The sequence below is a fragment of the Acomys minous genome (assembly GCF_964271855.1).
Source record: "Acomys minous genome assembly, chromosome: 1".
Taxonomy (NCBI): domain Eukaryota; kingdom Metazoa; phylum Chordata; class Mammalia; order Rodentia; family Muridae; genus Acomys; species Acomys minous.
Window position 1 is genome coordinate 95,078,089 of NC_140483.1, and position 20,328 is coordinate 95,098,416.

The following is a 20,328-nucleotide window of genomic DNA, read 5'->3' on the forward strand; positions in this document are numbered from 1 at the left end:
AGACATGGTGGTGCTTGCCCTTAATCCCAGCACTTGGGCAGCACAGGCAGGTGGATCTTGGGTCTTCATAGTGAATTTCAGGACAGCCAGAGCTACACAGGGGGGAAAATGTTACCTTGAAACGAAGGCCTGTGGCTTGGGAAAAGCGGTGGAAGATGAGAGGAGCAAAGCCTTTAAGCAAACAATCCAGCCAGATGTTCTGGAATCAGGCCACAGCAAGGTACTCAGTGGACTGTCCAGACTGTGCCAAACTTCTATCCCACATTTCCTCCTGGTCTTACATCTACAAACTGAGACCACGAGGTCATGACTCTGAAGGCCAGGGTGCCCTACAAACCTGGAACTAACTCCAGATAAACTCAGGCTCTCCACAGCCTAGAAGGCCCCTGAATGTCAAGAGCTGGTAACACAGGGCCAGGGAGGCCTCTCCTACCAAGGCAGCTGGTGCACAGCACAGCGACACAGAGCCAGAATGAGAAAACAGCAGGTCTACTTCAAGTTGCAAAGACAGTGCTTCTTCATTGAGAACCGATGGAGGAGTAGGGAAATTGACATTTGGCCAGCCGCCTCTGGCAGCCTGGGAGAAACAACCAACTTCTGTTCTACACAGGGCTGGGAAGCCGCTCTTCAGGCCAGGCCAGCCGCGCTCTACCACACTTCATTCAGCAAACGCCAAGTGTGTAGACTGCAGCTGCTCTGTCTCTTGGCAGATGTACTGCTCCACCCTGTCGCACTCTGCCAGGAGCACCTACAAGACAGACACAGGCAGTGAAATCCAGGGCCGCCCAGGGCAAGCCAGCCACTGGTCGTACAAGGCTCTTTATTTAGCCATTCTGGGTAATTGTAGACTAGGCCCTACACAGGCTGTGCATGGGAGGGCGTGGGCTTGCAGGCTGGACTCCAGGCTGAAGGGGAGGAAGGGACAAAGCAATGGCCCTGTCTACTCTCCAGTGAACGTGTCCAAATGGATTAAATCAGTTACACAGGGCCAAGAATCTCCTTCTTGGGCTCATACTAATAAATAAACACTAACAACAGACTATCCTGTTACTCCACACTGCCCTCTTCTGGACAGACAGACAAACACACGTACCAATGCACTACTATAGTATAGCTTGTGCATTACCACAGAACTCACCTGGACCTTTTTCACCAAATTCTTCCTTTTTAGCCTGCTGTCTTTAAAATTTTCTGGTAGGACCTATGGAAGAAACATAACACTGAACAAGTGACACCAGTAGTGACAAAGACACAAGGCACTGGAAATGCACACGATACACGCAACAGGTCAGCAGTGAGTAGGATGTGCATTTGCAGGCACATTTCTCTAGGTCTGCATCCTATGTGGCTCCTTTCAAGGCCCCCCCTCCCCCTCTTCCCCTCTCTCCCTCTCTCTCCCTGACACACTCTCTCTCTCTCTCTCTCTCTCTCTCTCTCTCTCTCTGTCTCTCTCTCTCTCTCACTCACACACACACACACACACCTCATATATATTACAAAATCCCTGTGCTGGTGGGCTGTAAATGCCTACAGATCAGAAAGCCCACATATCCATCTAGAACCTAGCATGCTGCCCTTGTTCCCTCCCTGATGCTGTGATAAAACTCTGATCGATTAGGGAGGAAAGGGTTTATTTGGCTTATACTTCCGGGTCACCGTCTATTGTCAATAAAGTCAGAGCAGAAACGTGAGGCAGAAGCCACACAGGAACATGGCTTGCTGGCTCGCGCTGGCTTTCCTTCTTACAGTTTCTTTTATGGGTGTTTTGCCTGCGTGTATGTCTATGCCACCTGTATGCCCGGTCCCTGAGGCTAGGACACTGGACCTCCTGGAACTACAGTGACAGATGGTTGAGAACCGCTATACACGTTCTGGGACTCAAACCCAGGTTCTCTGGAAACACAAGCAGTACTCTTAACCACTGAGCCACCTCTCCAGCTCACAGCTGGCTTTCCTGTACAGCCCAGGAACACCTGCCTAGGGAGGGTGCAGGCCATGTAACTAGTAAAACAAGCTTGCCCCCGTGCACCCATGGGCCAAGCTGAGCCGGGAAACCCCTCAATTAAAACACACTTCTTAGCAACCGCTAGGCTGTGCTCAGCTGACAGTGAGAGCTAACCAGGACATAGTACCTGGACACAAGGCGATGCCTGACACCCCCTGGGGAACACAAGTGTGGTCTGACAGGGAGAGCGGACGGAAAGACTGTCACTGGTGACTAGGACCTCAGAGCTGAAGAGTTACTCACCATTGTGTCAATTTCCTCTAAGATCTTCATGAACTGCTCAATGATGGCCTTTACTTTCCTATCAAGTTTGCAGAGGGCCTCCGCTTGCAATTCCTTAGCCAGAAAGCCCTGCGGAGGAATAAGGGACCATTGCAAGTGTTTCTTTTTTTTTAACCACTTAAAAAAAAAAAAAGATGTATTTACTTATTATTATGTATACAGTGCTCTGCTTGCATGTACTCCTGCAAGACAGAAGGGGGCGCTCTATCACATTACAGATGGTTATGAGCCACCATGTGGTTGCTGGGAATTGAACTCAGGACCTTTGGAAGAGCAGGCGGCACTCTTAACCACTGAGCCATCTCTCCAGCCCCCACATTTTCCTTTTTAAGAGTAGCTGTGGTCATGGTGCCTCTTCACAGCAATAAGACACTAAGACACTGCCTTTTTTTTGAGACAGGATTTCTCTGTGTGGCCTTGGCTATCCTGGACTCACTTTGTAGAACCAGCTGGTCTCAAACCCAGAGATCTGCCTGCCTTTGCCTCCCAAGGGCTGGAATTAAAGGTGTGCACTACCACTGCCTGGCTCTGCCTTATTTTTTGAGACAGAATCTTTTACTGAATCTGGAGCTTGCCCAATCTGGCCAGTGAGTGGTAGGTTATTCTCTTGCATTGGAGTTACAGAACATGCCATCATGTCAAATGTCAACATGGATGCTGGGAATCTGAACTTTACCAGCTGAGCGACTTACTTAAACTTTCCACGTCTCATGGGATGCTCAAGGGGAAGACCGCAAATGCTCACATAACTCATGGGACAGACAGATACAGATGAGAACAGGATTTTTAGTTTTGTTTTGAGACGGGATCTCATGTAGTGTAGGCTGGTCTCCAGCTCACGGCATAGTCAATGCTGCCCTTGAACTCCTGGTCCTCTCCATCTCAGAAGAGCTGGAGTGTGCAAACCACACCCAGCTCAAGCGGCAGTTATTTTCACTAAGCCACCTTGCTGTTTATTCACATCTCTTTACCTACTGATCGGTTAGCTGGTAGCTGAGTTGAAACACAGGCATTTCTGAAGGGGGCCTATCAAACCAGAGAGACAAATGCGTATTTGACAACACACAGCAAGAAGTTCAAACATTGCTCAGATATCCAAACTAAAACAATCACAACTGCTCAAAAGAGACTGATGTCTAAGGGCACTCAAAGAAGTATACACATAACAGAAAAAATAACTAGGTAAAAACCACAGAGAAGAAAGAGCAGGCCAGATAAACCATGAATTACTCATGTGCAATATGACGCAACCATTTCCTTTTTCTGTTTGTGCACATTGGTGTTTTGCTCGCATGTGTGTCTGTGTGAGGGTATTGGATCCTGGAGTTACAGATAGTAGTGAGCTGCTATGTGGGTGCTGGGAATTGAACCAGGGTCCTCTGGAAGAACAGTCAGTGCTCTTAACTACTGAGCCATCTCTCCAGCCCTCAAATATGGCCATTTTCAACAACATAGGAAAATATTAATTTTAGTCTATTAAAAACATTTTTTTTAACCAACATGGTGGTACACGTCTGTAATCTCAGCACTTGGGGAAGCAGAGGCAGGCAGATCTCTGTGGTATACAGAGTGAGTCCAGGACAGCCAAGGCTACACAAAGAAGCCCTGTCTCGAAAAACCAACGTTCCCTCCGCCCCCCGCAAAAAACAAAAACAATTTGCCAAATGTACATCATATTAAAATTTAATATGATAATAAAAGGAAAAATATTTTCAGAATAACGTTATCTCTGGATCACAAGTAATACCCACACACAAGAAGCAACAGTAAGAGCACAGAGCTCAGGAGGGGAGAGGCCTCCATTTTCAGCTAGCTATGTGGACATTTAAAACTTCTGTGTAAGCATCACACGCAAAACAGGGCTGGAGAGACGGCTCAGTGATAAAGACTGTACTGCTCTTCTAGACGACCTATGTTCTGTTCCCAGCATCCACATGGAGGCTCACAACCCCGTGTAACTCCTGCTCCGGGGGAATCTGAGACCTCAGGTCTCCCCCCTGTGGTCCCTCTAGCACTCACATGCATGTACTTCCACACAGGCACAGACAGACAGACAGACACACACACTACATACATGGTTTTTAAATGTTTTTTTTTTAAGCCAACCAGGCAACAATACCATACCCCTCAATCCACAGAACAGAGAAGTCACCTGCTGGACGCCAGAGAATTCCTTATTCAACTCTTCCAGGTGGCTAGCTGTCTTCTCTACAGATATCTCCAAGTCTTTCAGCTTCTTTAACTCAACCTCTTCCTCTGGATTGTTCTGACATGAAGAATAAAAATGGGGTCAGTAATCACAAAGACCAGCAGCCTCTGTCAGAAGAGAATCGGAGGCCAGCTGGGCTAAACCCTCACCCAGAGGACTGAACCAACCTCTGGAAAGCAAAGGGTTAGACAAGGTTTCCTCCCCACACAGCCTAGTGCAGAGAGGGGGGCTGTGAGGCAAGCGCTCTGGTGGGAATCCTGATAAATGTGCAGAGAATGGAGCCAGTCCAAGGGTCAGCCTCAGCCTCGGGCCAACGGCAACCCCAACAGCTGGATTAGAGCATAAGCCAAGGACTGCATTGAGCCCATGCTCTTCCAGAGAGGGTGGGTTCGGTTCCCAGCACCCACATGGTGGCCTACGATCTTCTATAACTTCAGTTCCAGAGAGTCCAGCCCCTCTTATGGCCTCCATGGGCAACAGGCATGCACATAAAGTGCACACACACAAATGCAGGCAAAATACTCATCCAAGGGGCTGGAGAGATGGTTTAGCAGTTAAAAGCACTGATGGCTCTTCCAGAGGTCATGAGCTCAATTCCCAGCAACCACATGGTGGCTCACAACCATCTATAATGTGATCTGATGCCCTCCTCTGGCCTGCAGGGGTACATGCAGGCAGAGCTCTGTATACATAATAATAAATAAACAAATCTTTAAAAAATACTCATACAAAAAATTGGATAAATAAATCATTTTTTAAAAAAGAAAAAAAAAGTGTTAACAAGTTCAAGTGAATGTCACTAAGGAGACAGAATGGAAAGACAGACAGAATTCAAGTAGTCCTTTGTTTTGAGACAAGACCTCACTATGCAGTCTTCAATTCCCACCCCCCACCCCTCAGCTTCCTAAACGCTGGGGTTACACACAGTGTGCTACCATGCCCAGCAGTAAACAAAGCAGTGTGTCAATAGCCCAGGGTGGCCTCCAGCTTACTATGTAAGGGGAGGATGGTCTCGAACTTCTGATCCTGCCTCTACCTTCCCCATGACAGAAGCACAGGCATGTGCCACCATGTTTGGTTTATGATTACATTGTTTTAAGTGGGATGTCACCTCCAGTTGAACTCTACTATTTAATATGATCCTGACAATAATACTTTTACTGAATGTCCCTTAAATGCCAGGTACTATGCTTAGCATGTTACCTGTGCTATTTTTTTTAAAGCCTTACCACAACCCTAAGGGGTAAAAACTATTTTACCAATAATGAAACTGGTGTGTAATGTAGTAATGTGACCGAAGGTTCTAATGCCCAAAGAGGGGGAACGGACTACAATTTAAATGTGTCTCCCCAATCCTAACCAGTGAGAACTGTGGGAAAGATTAAGCTTTGTCACAGGTGGAAGCAGTCTTGGCGGGCTTTACCCTTGGGGCACACCATGAATACCTTGTGAGAGACTGTTTGGAGCCTTCCTGGGCTTGGAATTCAGGAAGCCTACCTGGGAACCCCACCGTGGCTATTGTTTTCCTAACTGACCCTCGAAGGGAGAAGGAGACCGCCCTTTGCATGTGACTGGGAAGGTGGTGGGAAGAAAAACAAGAGGTTGAGAGAAGGAGAGCGTGGAGAGGAGCGAGCAGCCGGACCAGCAGGCGGGACAGAGAAACACCTAAGGACCCGTCCTGTGGAACGGATACCGGAAGGTTCATTTTTCTGTCCCTTTAACCTTTTTTTTCCTTCTTGTGTATGCTAGTTGGGTTGTACAATAAAGTTTAATTGTTAATAAACAGAGCCAACATCTGGCGCCCAACGTGGGGCCCGATGGGTTCCACAGTCCTTAATGATATGAGGGAAGATTCAGTATTCCAAGGGATAGAAATGTTGTTTCAGGGTATTGGCAAAATTGCAACTGCTGTTGCAAAACTCTTTCCTGCATTTCACTTAGAGGGAATTCTTTGTTTTCTCATTGTCCTTTTATTACAATATTTCATGCTTAGAAGGATTAGAAGACAGGCTAATGACGTAGAAAAGCCGGAAGGGTAAGTTCTATCCTTTTGAAAAAGATTGCAGATTTGACTGGACAGATGGAAAGGCTGAAGAATAAAAACGAAGGGATGGGAAAGCGGATAGAATTTTTGGCATTTGGTAGTGGTGAAGGACAGAAAATAGAGAGACCAGAAAGCCAGAAAAACCAGGAAGAGTCAATAAGCTCTATCCTTTTGGAAAAAATTACTGACTTGACTGAACAAATGGGCAAAATGCAGAGAAAACTGGAAGGGCTGGAAAAGCAGAAGGCACCTTTGGTTAAAAAGGGTGGAGAAGGTCAGAAACCAGAGGCAAAGGAAGCCAGACCGACCAAAAGGTCTTTGGAAGTAAATGTACCAGTGGAAGATACCTCCACAGTCACCCAGGCACCTTCAAATTTTCCAGTCACTGTAAGACATGTACTCGAGCAAAATGGTACTGAGGGTCATGACGAAATAGCCTGGTGTCCTGTAGACATGATGGATTTAAAACATTTTAAGGAATCCGTCATCAAATATGGTATGCACTCTAACTTCGTTAAATAAATGTTAAACAGCTGGGCCTATCAGAATAGACTTGCTCCCCAAGATTGGAAAAATTTAGTTTCAGCGGTATTGGAAGCAGCACAACAGTTACAATGGTTATCATGGTGGCGAACAGAGGCTATAAAAATAAAACAAAAAAAATATGGCACAGGGAATAAATATTAATAGAAATCAATTACTTGGTGATGGACCATATACTAACATGAGAGAACAAGTTCAATCTGACGATAGAGTGATTGAACAATGTCGTAAGGCAGCCTTAAGAGCTTGGGAGCTGATAGAGGAACCTGGGAAAACAACTATTCCCTTTACTAAGGTGTTCCAAGGACCTCTGGAGCCCTTTACAGAATTTTTACAGAGATTAGGATCTGCTATGGATAAGGTGATGCCAGATTCTGACAACAAAAAGGCATTAAAACTTATCATGGCTTATGAGAATGCAAATACTGAATGTAAGAAGGTGCTTAGACCGTTAAAGGAAAGAGGCACTCCACTAGATGACTGGGTAAAGGAGACAGTTAATATCAACTCTCAGGAATATCAGAATAATATTGTGGGACAAGCTTTAGTCAGAGAGCCCAGATATCATAATACTCGGTGCTTCAATTGCGGTCAAATTGGGCATGTGCAAAAAAACTGTAGAGATAGAAGGCGCAATAACCCAGGAGAAAACGTAACTCGTAGAAGAGAAAAAGGAGGTTCTGGTTATGATGGTAATGAGGTACCAAGACTCCCAGGGTACTGTAGTCGCTGTGAAAAAGGGAAACATTGGGCGCGGGATTGTCAGTCTAAGTGAGATGTGCAAGGCAATATCTTGCCGACGGGAAACGGCAGGAGGGGGCCATCGGCTAGGGCCCCCGTAAACAATGTTAGCCGAATTCCTTTGGCCAGTCAGGAAGTGACAAACCCGCAGGAAAACGGAAACTGAGTGTTAGTGATCTAATGCATTCTACTGAAGGCAGTGCAGCCTTGGATCTGGCTTCAAATATGTCTCTTACCCTAACTCCTCAGGTTGAATGTTACAAATTAAATACTGGTGTTTTCAGACCTTTGCCTTCAGGCACAGTAGGATTGGTTCTGGGAAGAAGCAGGCTGACTTCTCAGGGTTTTATTGTGCATCCCGGTATTATAGATGGAGATTCTAAAGGGGAAATAAAAATCTTGGTATGTGTGAAAAAGGAGATAAAAATCGATGCCGGGGATAGGATTGCTCAACTCCTACTGTTTCCTTACATTAAGGGCAAAACCGCTCCAGTAGAAAGGACTGGTGCGTTCAAAAGCACCGGGACACATGTGTTCTGGCAAACAGTAATTAATGATCAGAGACTTAAGTTAATTATACAATTGAATGGTATTAAAATAGAAGGCTTGGTAGACAGTGGAGCCGACGTCTCCATCATTTGCCAGAAGTCTTGGAACCAAACTTGGCCACTTAAAAAGGTTTATACAAAAATTGTAAGAATTGGTAAGTTATCTCAAATAAAACACAGTGTACAGTGGCTTGAGTGTGTGGGACCAGACGGGCAGTTAGGGAGGCTGAAACCCTATGTGGCTGACATTCCTATAAATCTATGGGGAAGAGACCTTTTACAGCAATGGGGTACTCAGATTACTATTCCTGCAAATACTGAGATAAACAAGGTTGAAACAATGGGTGAATTGGTATGGCTTCTAGGGAAGAGATTAACGTAAGTGATCAGAGGCTACCACAAGCTATGCCCATTGTCCAACATCAGAATTCTTCAGGTTTAGAATGTCAAAATTTATAAGAGGGGCCACTGCTGACATACCAACCGCCTTGCCCCTAAAATGGATTTCAAACAGACCTGTATGACAGGAGCAGTGGCCCTTAACAAAAAAAAAGTTACAGGCACTTCAAGGTTTAGTGAAAGAGCAGCTGGAGGCTCAACACATCAAAGAATCTTCCAGTCCCTGGAATTGCCCTGTGTTTGTGGTAAGAAAGAAATCAGGGGGATAGAGAATGATAACAGATTTGAGGGCCATAAACAAGGTGATTCAACCCATGGGTTCGATTCAACCTGGAATTCCTTTGCCTTCCTTATTACCTCGGTCTTGGCATATAATTACAATTGATTTAAAAGATTGTTTTTTTTTTTTACCATCCTCTACATGAAAAGGACAGGGAAAGGTTTGCTTTCTCAGTACCTACTCTGAACAGTAATTCTCCAATGAAGAGATATCATTGGAAGGTACTTCCACAAGAAATGTTGAATAGCCCAACTTTATGCCAGTATTTTGTACAACAACCTTTAGAAATACTTCGTAAGCTGTTTCCTCAATCTATCATATACCATTACGTGGATGATATTCTGCTAGCTGATTCTGATCCTAGAGTTGTAAAAAAATGTTTCAGGAAGCACAAAGAATTCTACCATGCTGGGGATTACAGATTGCTGTGGAAAAAATACAAAGAAGAGATTCAATTACCTATTTAGGCTATAAAATAACTGAACAAAAAATTCGACCACAAAAGGTACAAATCCGTAGAGATCAATTACAATCTCTTAATGACTTTCAAAGATTATTGGGCGATATTAACTGGTTAAGGCCTACAATTGGGTTAGCTACCTATGAGTTAAGTAACTTGTTTCAGACTTTACAAGGGGATTCGGATTTAAACAGTCCTAGGTGTTTAACCGCTAAAGCAGAAAAGGAGTTAATTCTGGTGAAACAAAAACTTCAAAAGGCTTATGTGGATAGAATTGATCCTGAACTTGGTTACATTTTCGTTATTTTGCCTTCAAAACATTCTCCTACTGGGCTTCTCATACAAAGGGAAGACAGGATCATAAAATGGATATTCCTGACAAATAAACAAAACAAAAAATTAAAAACATACATAGAAAAAATTTCTGAATTGATTACAAAGAGAAAAATAAGGTTGCGCCAACTGTCAGGGACGGACTCGGCGGAAATTGTAGTGCCTCTTACTGATTCTGAGATTATGTCATTATGGGTAATTAATGAAGATTGGCAAAAAGCTTGTAGTAACTATTTGGGAGACATTAACAATAGATACCCAAAAAACAAACGTATACAGTTTATAAAAAAAACTAGTTGGATCCTTCCAAGTATTGTAAAGAGGTCACCAATCTCAGGGGCACCCACCTTTTTCACTGATACAAATAAATCAGGTATGGCTGGTTATAAGTCTGAAAAAATGACCAAGGTGATTAAAAGCCCATTTACATCAGTTCAAAAATCAGAATTATATACTATCCTTATGGTATTGTTAGATTTTCCTGAACCTCTTAATATAATTACTGACTCTCAATATGCTAAAAAGGTTGCTTTACATATAGAAACTGCTGAATTTACTCCTGATAACACAGAATTGGCTACTTTATTTATAAAACTGCAACAGGTCATCAGAAACAGAAATTATCCCTTGTATATTACTCATATTCGATCCCATACAGGTTTACCAGGTCCATTGACACAAAAAAAATGAAGAGATCGACAAATTATTGATAGGTAATGTATTTGAAGCCTCCAAATTTCACAAAAAACATCATGTCAATGGTAAGGGGTTAAAGAAAAGATTTTCTATCACTTGACAACAAGCCAGAAAAATAATTAATAAGTGTCCTACATGTTCCTTATATAGTCAACTACCATTACCTGCTAAAATTAACCCTAGAGGTAACAAAAGAAATAAAATTTGACAGATGGATGTGTTTCATTTTACAAAATTAAAAAAAATGAGATATGTGCATCATACCATTGATACCTATTCAGGTTTTCAATGGACAACTGCCTTAAGTTCTAAAAGGGCTGACTGTGTGATTACTCATTTGCTAAAAATAATGACATTTATGGGAATACCTACACAAATTAAGATTGACAATGCTCCTACATATGTGTCCCTTAAGATAAAAAACTTCTTTATGTATTATAATATAAAACATGTTACTGGGTATACCTCACAACCCCACAGGACAAGCAGTTGTGGAAAGAGCTAATCGTACCTTTAAAAAAAATGCTTATTAATCAAAAGGAAAGGGTAAAGACACCCAGGGACCGATTAAATAATGCTTTGTTGACTCTAAATTTTCTTAATGTGAATGATAAAGGGACGTCAGCTGCGGAGAGACATTGGGTGTCTCTCCTAAGGAATTGGGACAACCAATATTATTCAAGGACTTGGCCAGTATAAAATGAAAACCTACAGTAGTTTTGAGATGGGGTTGTGGGTATGCGTATGTTTCCACAGGAAGTAAAAATATATGGTTACCAACTAAACTTATAAAGATTAGATCTGACCATATAACAAGTAAATCTTAAGAGCTACCTGGTTCTTAACAGCTTGACATTGTTCCTTACAGCTTGGAGAACTAATGCCCTCTTCTGTCCTGTTGGTGTATATGCAGGTAGAGCCCTGTATTTACAAAAAAAACAGGACAATGCTAAAGACAACAGACAACATGGGTGATTTAACCCCAAAAACATGCCTCTGGCACCTTGAGCAAGATGCCTCCACTGATGTTCCCTTGAAAAATTATATATGTACTAACATACCTGTACTAATGATTTCAAAAGTCTGCTTACTTTCAAAACAAAAAACAGGACAATTATAAAGATCGAACTTCTGCCTCTGGCACTACTGCTTCTTCCAAAAATTGCATGCATATTAACAATAAATCGGCTAGCCAAAAGGATCGATCCCAAAAGGACTGGACAAAAACAGCTAGCTTTTCCAGCGCTTGGCCAATATATTATTTTTCTTGGGTACCCAAAAAAAGATTTTTCTCCTAAACAGCATAAAGTAATTTTGAGAACACGACGCCCCCATTCCCAGTAGGTGGGATGTGTGTTTTTGGTGGGTTACCAATGCTCATCTTTGCCTAACGGGGTAATTTACAATTAATAAAAGTTCATTTAGAGATTTCTTTCTTCTATCTTTTTCTCTCTTACTTTCTATCCCTTTTAATATTAAGGAAAAGGGGGGAAGGAAGGGAGGATACAGGGTTGTAGAATAAAAGGTAGATTATTGAATCTACTAACTTCAAAAATTCTACATTGGTATTGTAGATTGATGGAAATTTAAGACTTTTGATTGATGGAAATTTAAGACTTCAACTTTTGCTTCACACTGATATGAACTTAAATTGTATATTCCATTCATTTTTGCCTTATGAATTGTATGTTATATGTTGACAAAATATTGTATATTGTATGTTAGAAATTTAAGTTCTTTTTGTTCAATGTTTGTTTAATGTATTATACATGTACCACTAATGTCTTATAAAGAACTGTTCTGGATCATCGGGGATAAAAGTTGGTATTTAGTTACGTAGAAATCCTACTAGATACTCACTTTGTTATAGAACAGGTTTGTTTAATAGCTCGTATATGTCTTCAAAGGAATAGACTGATAACTGTAAGAATAGATAGATTCGCTCTTCAAACTCTTCAGAGATCCACAGAATATGGCATTTAATGATGAGGGCTTTCCTGACAGAGAGAGACATCCGCTCCTGGCCGCCTCTCCATTTGCATCATTGAAGATGGGGACTTCAAGAGACGCTGGTGACAGAATGGTCACTAGCCGGAAAAACTGCTCTACTACTGCTCTTATCTCTACTGCTGATGACAGGCTGACTGTCTGCAATGATCAACAATGATGCTGGAAAGATGACTGTCTAGCTTTAAAGAGAATAGATGGACCAGATCATCGGATTTCCTGCTTCAAAAAGCAGTTCGTTGGATGTTTTGGGCTGATAAGGCTGAAGACTGATTGCCCCAATGAAGGAGAGAATTCGGTGACTATCCAGGCAGTCTACTCTCTCTGTACTCTGCAACTTGGAAGTTGCCTGCCAGCACTTCCTTTATTAGATAGATTTTCCTTCTTGGGTCTCTGATGGGATTGAAGACTAGATAGCCACAGTGTTACTAAAAGCTTTAGTCTAAGAATTAAAAACACATTTATAGATTAATAATTGCAATTTCTCATGAAAAAAAAAAGGACTCTCTTTGGTAGGATAGTGGAATACTTTCCCTTAGGTTAACAAGTATAAAAGGACTTTGTTATGTTCTTGATACCTGATGAGTATGTATATATGTATATGTGTGTATATAGTTTTTAATTTTTTAAAAGAGAAGGGGGATGTGTGGGAAAGATTAAGCTTTGTCACAGGTAGAAGCAGTCCTGGCAGGCTTAACCCTTGGGGCACACCATGAATACCTTGTGAGAGGCTGTTTGGAGCCTTCCTGGGCTTGGAATTCAGGAAGCCTACCTGGGAACCCCACCGTGGCTATTGTTTTCCTAACTGACCCTCGAAGGGAGAAGGAGACCGCCCTTTGCATGTGACTGGGAAGGTGGTGGGAAGAAAAACAAGAGGTTGAGAGAAGGAGAGCGCGGAGAGGAGCGAGCGGCCGGACCAGCACTTGGGACGGAGAAACACCTAAGGACCCGTCCTGTGGAACGGATACCGGAAGGTTCATTTTTCTGTCCCTTTAACCTTTTTTTTCCTTCTTGTGTATGCTAGTTGGGTTGTACAATAAAGTTTAATTGTTAATAAACAGAGCCAACAGAGAACAGCTTCTTCAATGGGCCACCTACTGCCCATGCTGTTCTCAGACCCTTCAGCCGGACACCTGGAACATTCTCCCTCCTCTCACCCACAGCTGGCAGCCAGGGCCAGCAGCTCCCTACTTAGCTACACTTCCCTGAACCATCGGCTCTTCCTTTGTAGCCAAATCTCAAGCCTCCTGGAGGCTCCAAGTCAGGGTCAGACTTTGACAGCTCCCACTTAGCTCATCCCTGTCTCCAATCTGCTCCGCCACATCACTAAGTAAGAAGCTCTCCAAAGTTCAGTAATGCCGCTGTGTCATAATGCAGGGCTGGGCAGTGCCCACCACCTCAGGGGCCACAGCCCTCACCTGTCCACAACTAACTCTTTTTCTTGCCCCCCTCAGTTCTTCCGGCTGAATTTTTCCACTCAAAGAGGGTTTGTTGTTTTTTTTTTTCTTGTAGATTTTTAATAGGAAGCGTAGTCACAGGAAGGAAGGCTTCTAATAACTGAACAAGGGTACTTACTTACAGCTTTAACCAAAAGCTGTGTTCAAAATTCTAAGTAAAGCCTGGCTCTGGCACATTTTAACTAGACTGAGGAGTCACCAAATACAAAAGCCACACCATAGAGGCGGCACTGTGGTTCCTAAGTCCTAGAGTAAAAATCTAATCAAAAGAAAGAAACGCACAAATAATGCAAAACCTAAACTGCTAATGAGGTGGGTCACCAATGCTGAACCTGGGTGACCAACTCAGTATTCTATACAAAAAGACTTTAGTCCTTCAGTTCTGAAGAACGCCGATGGAAAATGCAATGAATTTACCTTTTCCCCAATTAACATGACCCGGCAACCATTTTGTATTCCGAGTGCTGACAGCGGTGCTGCCATGTCTTTCAGAGATTTTCCTGAAAAAACAAACACACATCAAATTGTAACATCTGTACAACACTGAAAACGGAGTTTGGCCAACGCACAGGAATAAGAGGCGGGGTTCAAGCCCTACCCCTAGCTGTGGAAAAGAGTCAATCTTCTTAAGGGTGTAACCCTGACAGGCCCACCTCACTCCAGGGCAGGCCCTGCACCCAAGAGTATTTGGGCAACACAAACTGGACTCAAATGGAAGAGGAGGGGAGATGCAAGCAAGGACATGAATCTGATCACGTACATTGTGTAACAGTTTCATAAAACTAATAAAAATATTACTTAAAAACAGAAACACAAATCTAATCTAAAAAAGGGGACTGGAGAGATGGCTCAATTGTTACCAGCAGTGGCTGCTCTCCCACGCAATCCAGACAACTGGACATAGTGATGCCCACCCACTCCAAGCACTCGGGAGGCAGAGGCATGCAGGCCTCTGTGAGCGCAAGCCTAGAACAGTCTGTAGACCAAGACCAAGTTCCAGACCAGCACAAACTACATAAGACGACCCTGTCTCAAACCAACCAACCAACCAACCAACGAACCAATCCATGTCATGGTTGCTAACAAGAAAAGGATAAATTCGATGTTGGTAACACACACCTTGAATCCCAGCACTTGGGAGGCAGAGGCTGGGATTAAAAAGTGTGTTTAAGGCCTGGTCTATAGAACAAGTTCCAGGACAGCCAAGGCTACACAGAGAAACCCTTCCTAGAAAAACCAAACCAAACCAACAAACAAAAAAGGATAAATTGGAACTTTTCTTTTGGAAACTGTCTTTATCTGATGTCATTTCTAGATTTCTATCCTAAACAAATAACTGGGAATGTGCTTATATAATTAATAGTTACTGAAAATAATATTAAGGGACAAACAATAATTCATATAGTAGATAAGTTTCTTTTAAAATACTTTTTTAAATTATTGTTTTATATGTATGAGTATTTTGCCTGGAATTGAAGTTACTGACTGGTTTAGAGCCTCTATGTGGGTGCTGGGAATTGAACCTGGGTCTTTGGAAGAGGAGCCAGCACTCTTAACTGCAGAGCCATCTCTCCAGCCCTAAAGGTTTAATTTTCAGATTTCTTTTGTTGTTGTTGTTGGGGTTTTTGTTTGGTTGTCTGTTTTGTCTTGTTTTTTGAGACAGGGTTTCTCTGTGTATCCTTGGCTGTCCTAGATTCGCTTTGCAGACCAGGCTGGCCTCAAACTCACAGTGATCCACCTACCCCTGCCTCCCAAGTGCTGGGATTAAAGGCATGCGCCAACATGCCCGGCTCAGATTTATTTTATTTTTAATTGTGTGTGTATGCACATGAATACAGATGCCATTTCTCTAGCCCCACCAGATAATTTCTATATATAAAAGATGTTGAGGCTGGAGAGGTGGCTCAGTGGTTAAGAGCACTTTCTGTTCTTCCAGAGGTCCTGAGTTCAATTCCCAGCACCCACATGGTGGCTCACAACCGTCTAAAGTGTCTGATGCCCTCTTCTGGCCTGAGGGTGTACATGGAAATAGAGTGCTCATAAAATGAATAAATAAATCTTAAAAAAAAAAAAGATTTTGTAGTCATGAAAGCTCTTTTTTTTCCTGAGGCTACATCAATGGATGCTGGTAAACTCAATGTTATAAAAATGAAAGCGTAAAATACATGGGTTGAGGGTAGGGCTTAGTGGTTTGGTACTTGCCTAGCATGTTCAATTGATCCAGAGTAACATTTAAAAAACTATTAAGGAGTTTTATCCAAGGAACGTTTTCTTCTTTGGGCTTCTTTGGGCTTTCTATTTTGAAACTGGTTCTTTTTTTCTTTCTTTTTTCCTTCTCCTCCTGGCCTCCCCACTCCCTTCTCTCTGACGGAGTCTGACCATTTTGCCCAGGTTGGCACGGAGCTGGTGTCGGTTTCCAGAGTTACAGGTATGTGCTGCCATACTCAATTTTGACAGGTAAGTTTCTTTTGTCTTTATAATTCAGAAATTAAATTGTTTCAAAAGAAAAAGACCTGGGGCATGGCAGTGACTATTACATAGCCAGTTTCCAAATGGCTTGGGCTATAGGAAACTGTCACTCTCCCTCCCAGGGAGTGGGAAAAGAAGAAGAAGAAGAAAAAAAGGCAAAGATCTATAATATGAAATATAAGTAAAAAAGCTTCCTGTTCCTATAGCCAACAGCGCTACCGCTGTTATACCTTTGCTATAATGTTCATTAAATTCTTAACGGAGACTGAAACCTCATGGGATAAATCTGGCTCTATCTGAGTCCCGATGGGAGTGGGAAGGCCGAGCACAGGGGTGGGGAGGAGGCAGCGCCTCAGAAACCAGCACCGTCAGCATCACCCAGTGCCGCCTGCCCATCCAGGCTCCCACTCAGTTTGCTCAGCGTGGTGTCAGGAACTGGCAACAGCAGTCTCCCTGTTGGCGTACTAACAGAAAGCAGATCTGGGCAGCTTAATAGTATGCTCAATACAAACACGCAGAAGCAGCAGGGGCACTACAGGAACATACAATGGGGAAAGGAGAATACATGTGCATGTGTATCCATAACCCCTAGCCGGAAGCTACATACACACAGAACATACAATGGGGAAAGGAGAATACGTGTGCATGTGTATCCATAACCCCTAGCCGGAAGCTACATACACACAGAACATACAATGGGGAAAGGAGAATACGTGTGCATGTGTATCCATAACCCCTAGCCGGAAGCTACATACACACAGAACATACAATGGGGAAAGGAGAATACGTGTGCATGTGTATCCATAACCCCTAGCCGGAAGCTACATACACACAGAACATACAATGGGGAAAGGAGAATACGTGTGCATGTGTATCCATAACCCCTAGCTGGAAGCTACATACACACAGAACATACAATGGGGAAAGGAGAATACGTGTGCATGTATATCCATAACCCCTAGCCGGAAGCCTGTCTATAGGCTTCCTCAATGAAGCTGACATTTCTGTCGACATGTTACCTCAAATCTGATACTCAGCCAGCTGTTTGCAAAGTCTAGTGTAGAGCGGGTCCTTAATAAATATCTGTTGAACGAATGAATGAATGAATGAAAGACAATGGTTTGGTGTGAAAACTGAAAGATGGGGGCTGAAGAAATGGCTCAGTGGTTAAGAGCATTTATTGCTCTTGCGGAGAAACAGGGTTCAAGTCCCAGCACCCACGCTGTGGCTCAAAACCCTCAGCAACTCCACTTCCAGAGAATATGACATCCCCACCACCCTGCCTTTGTGGGTACTGCGCGCGCGCGCGCGCGCCCATACACACGCATACACACACACACACACACACACACACACACACACACACACAGACACGTAAGCAGGCAGAACACCAACAAACAGAAAACTGAAAGTCGCCATTAGGACTACATTTTAGTATTTAAAATGTTTAAACTAATGTTTAAAATCTGTTCTCGTTGGGCAGCAGTAATGGATACCTTTCTTCCCAGCATTTGGGAGGCAAACGCAGGCTGATCTCTGAGCTCAGGGCCAGCCTGGTCTAGAGGACAGGCAAGGCAACACAGAGAAACTCTGTCTTGAGGAAAAACAAACAAACAAACAAACCAACAACAACAAAACCCTAATAAATAAATAAATAAATACATACATACATAAAATTTGTCCTTTAGCCATAAGTACTCAAAGATGAAAGAAAAACACCTACCCTTAAATATGAGTTTCTGAAAAGGTAGTGGAACCCCGGTGGCCTCTTCAACAAGCAGAGCCAGGTCTTGGACAACTGGTTCACTGTTTCCTTGCTGTGGGGTAACAAGAAGGTCATACCTCTCATTGCCTGGAGAGACAAAAAACATTCCATCAAGATAACCCTTTCACGGAAGCCTAAACATAAGCAGGTGCTTTCGTATGAAGCTGAGGACTGAATTCAGTGCCGTGGGCTTGCTAGGCTAGTGTCCTACTAACTGAGCTCTGTCTAGCTAGGGTCACACTTGTCTCCAAAGCACAGCTCATATGCTACCTACTACAAAGCTTGCCTTTGGTGCCCTTCTCATGGATTTGCCTCCACTAACATGAGACGTACAAGACTTGTTCTATGCTTTATCTTAAAACCCCAGGACAACACCATAAGGCAGCTATTGGTCTAATTAAGACTTGCCTTGGGAAACCTTCAAGTGTCAATTTGATGTTAGACCCAGCTGATTCCAAAGTCCACATTTTCCATCACAACCTGCCTGCCTCCTGTGGCCTGACTGCCCCATGGGCTCTATGGCATTAGTCTTGTACCCCCTGAGGTCACCAGCAAGGGGCTATTTTCCTCCAAATCTTTCTTACTGGGCACACATAAGTAATACCATAGTTAATGCTTAGTGAAGCCAAAGGAATGATTCCAAGCCAACGACCAAGAGGTCGTTGCCAATTCTTTTCTATACAGTCTTTATTAGATTGCTCTCCCAACCCACCCACAGGCTGAAGGAGCCCTAGTTCCTATCTGTGCCTCACAGACCAAGAGTGTGTGTGTGTGTGTGTGTGTGTGTGTGTGTGTGTGTGTGTGTGTGAGAGAGAGAGAGAGAGAGAGAGAGAGAGAGAGAGAGAGAGAGAGATTGAGATTGATTGAGATTTCCATCCTCAAGGTCCCTGACAACTTCCAGACACAGACTCAACTGATTCTAAGGTAATCTCTGGGATTCATTCAGCTTTCTCGTGTACTTCTTCTCAGTGTTTAGTTCTGTGTTAATTCACCAAGTGTCCACTGTGGTTCTATGACATTCAACACAGAGAGTACTCAGTAAGTAACGAGCAGTCCAACCAGGCACCAAGTCCGGAACCACACGAGTTCTACACACAAGAAGGTCAAATACAAGCCTGACACAAAGACCCGCCAACTACTAGCGTCACAACACTCAACTATGCTTCCAAGTAGAGGCGCCAACAATGTCCAGGGACAAAACAGACTGGCCACACGGAAAGATGTCCTGACACCAGCCCCGGGCAAAAAAACATCCCCAGGGATGCAGCCAAGAACCCATGTTTCCTTCCCCCCAGGACTACACGTGGCCAACGCCACAGATCCCAAGCCGACCTGCGGAGCCCACCCTGGCGCTCACTGTGGGTGACGGTCACGCTGAGTCTGGCTGTTTCCATTTCCTCCGTCTGGACCATGTCCTCGGCCTGGGCCATGTCCTCCGTCTGGGTCACCTCTTCGGCCACGGTCACGTCCTCGGTCTGGGTTGCCTGCTCGGTCTTGGTCACCTCCTCCTCCTCTACCTGGGTCTCCTCCTTGGTCTGGGTCACTTTCTTGCTACGGTTTACTCTCTTACCTCTGGACAACTCCCTGCTGCGAGCCACCTTCACGCTCTGAGTAGAGCGGGGCCGGACTTTCTTCTTCACCCGCGGCCTGCAAGCGCCGGCGGCGGCGCCCCTGGTGGATCCGTCATGCCCGCTGGATGCACTGTAGATAGATGAACGCAGAGAGGGAGGCGAACGGTGCTTGGCCCGGGGCTCCGACTGGCGCGGCTCCCGGCCGGGCCGAGGGGCGCGCAGCCGGGGTCCCAGCGGCTCCCGGTCGCCTCGCGATCTCCGCGCGCCTCTGCGATCAGCCAGGCCCGCGTTTCTTCACCGCCCAGCGGTGGCTGCCGCCCTGCGCGCAGTCTTGCAACCCCGCCCTGCTACTCAATGGCCCCATCTATTCGCCACGCCCTCGGAACTGACCCCCTCAACCCCCGCTTCAGGCCCCGCCCCATCCGCCCAGCCGCGGTTAGGCCACACCCACTCAGTTGAGACCCCGCCCTGCCCCTAAGCCCCGCCTCCAGAAGTCTTTCCACCTCTCCCAGAGCTCCG

At 44.3% G+C, this 20,328-nt stretch overlaps 1 protein-coding gene across 1 annotated transcript; it reads right to left on the reverse strand.

The window, feature by feature from the left end:
• Positions 1-493: 493 nt before the first annotated feature.
• Positions 494-19,801, reverse strand: BAG1 (BAG cochaperone 1). Its single transcript, XM_084775831.1, has 7 exons — positions 19,596-19,801; positions 18,197-18,325; positions 14,422-14,504; positions 4,440-4,553; positions 2,249-2,356; positions 1,139-1,201; positions 494-748 (listed from the first exon to the last, which is right to left on the reverse strand). Exons 1-7 carry the CDS (start codon positions 19,666-19,668, stop codon positions 659-661), a joined length of 660 nt encoding a protein of 219 aa, XP_084631957.1. The 5' UTR covers positions 19,669-19,801; the 3' UTR covers positions 494-658.
• Positions 19,802-20,328: the final 527 nt, after the last annotated feature.

Excerpts from the sequence above, each read along its gene's own strand:
- BAG1 (XM_084775831.1), bottom strand. The coding sequence starts at position 19,668 with ATGGCCCAGGCCGAGGACATGGTCCAGACGGAGGAAATGGAAACAGCC. Across the intron at positions 18,326-19,595 it reads CAGCGTGACCGTCACCCACA|GCAATGAGAGGTATGACCTT; the intron begins GTGAGCGCCAGG and ends TTGTCTCTCCAG. Across the intron at positions 749-1,138 it reads ATTTGGTGAAAAAGGTCCAG|GTGCTCCTGGCAGAGTGCGA; the intron begins GTGAGTTCTGTG and ends TCTGTCTTGTAG.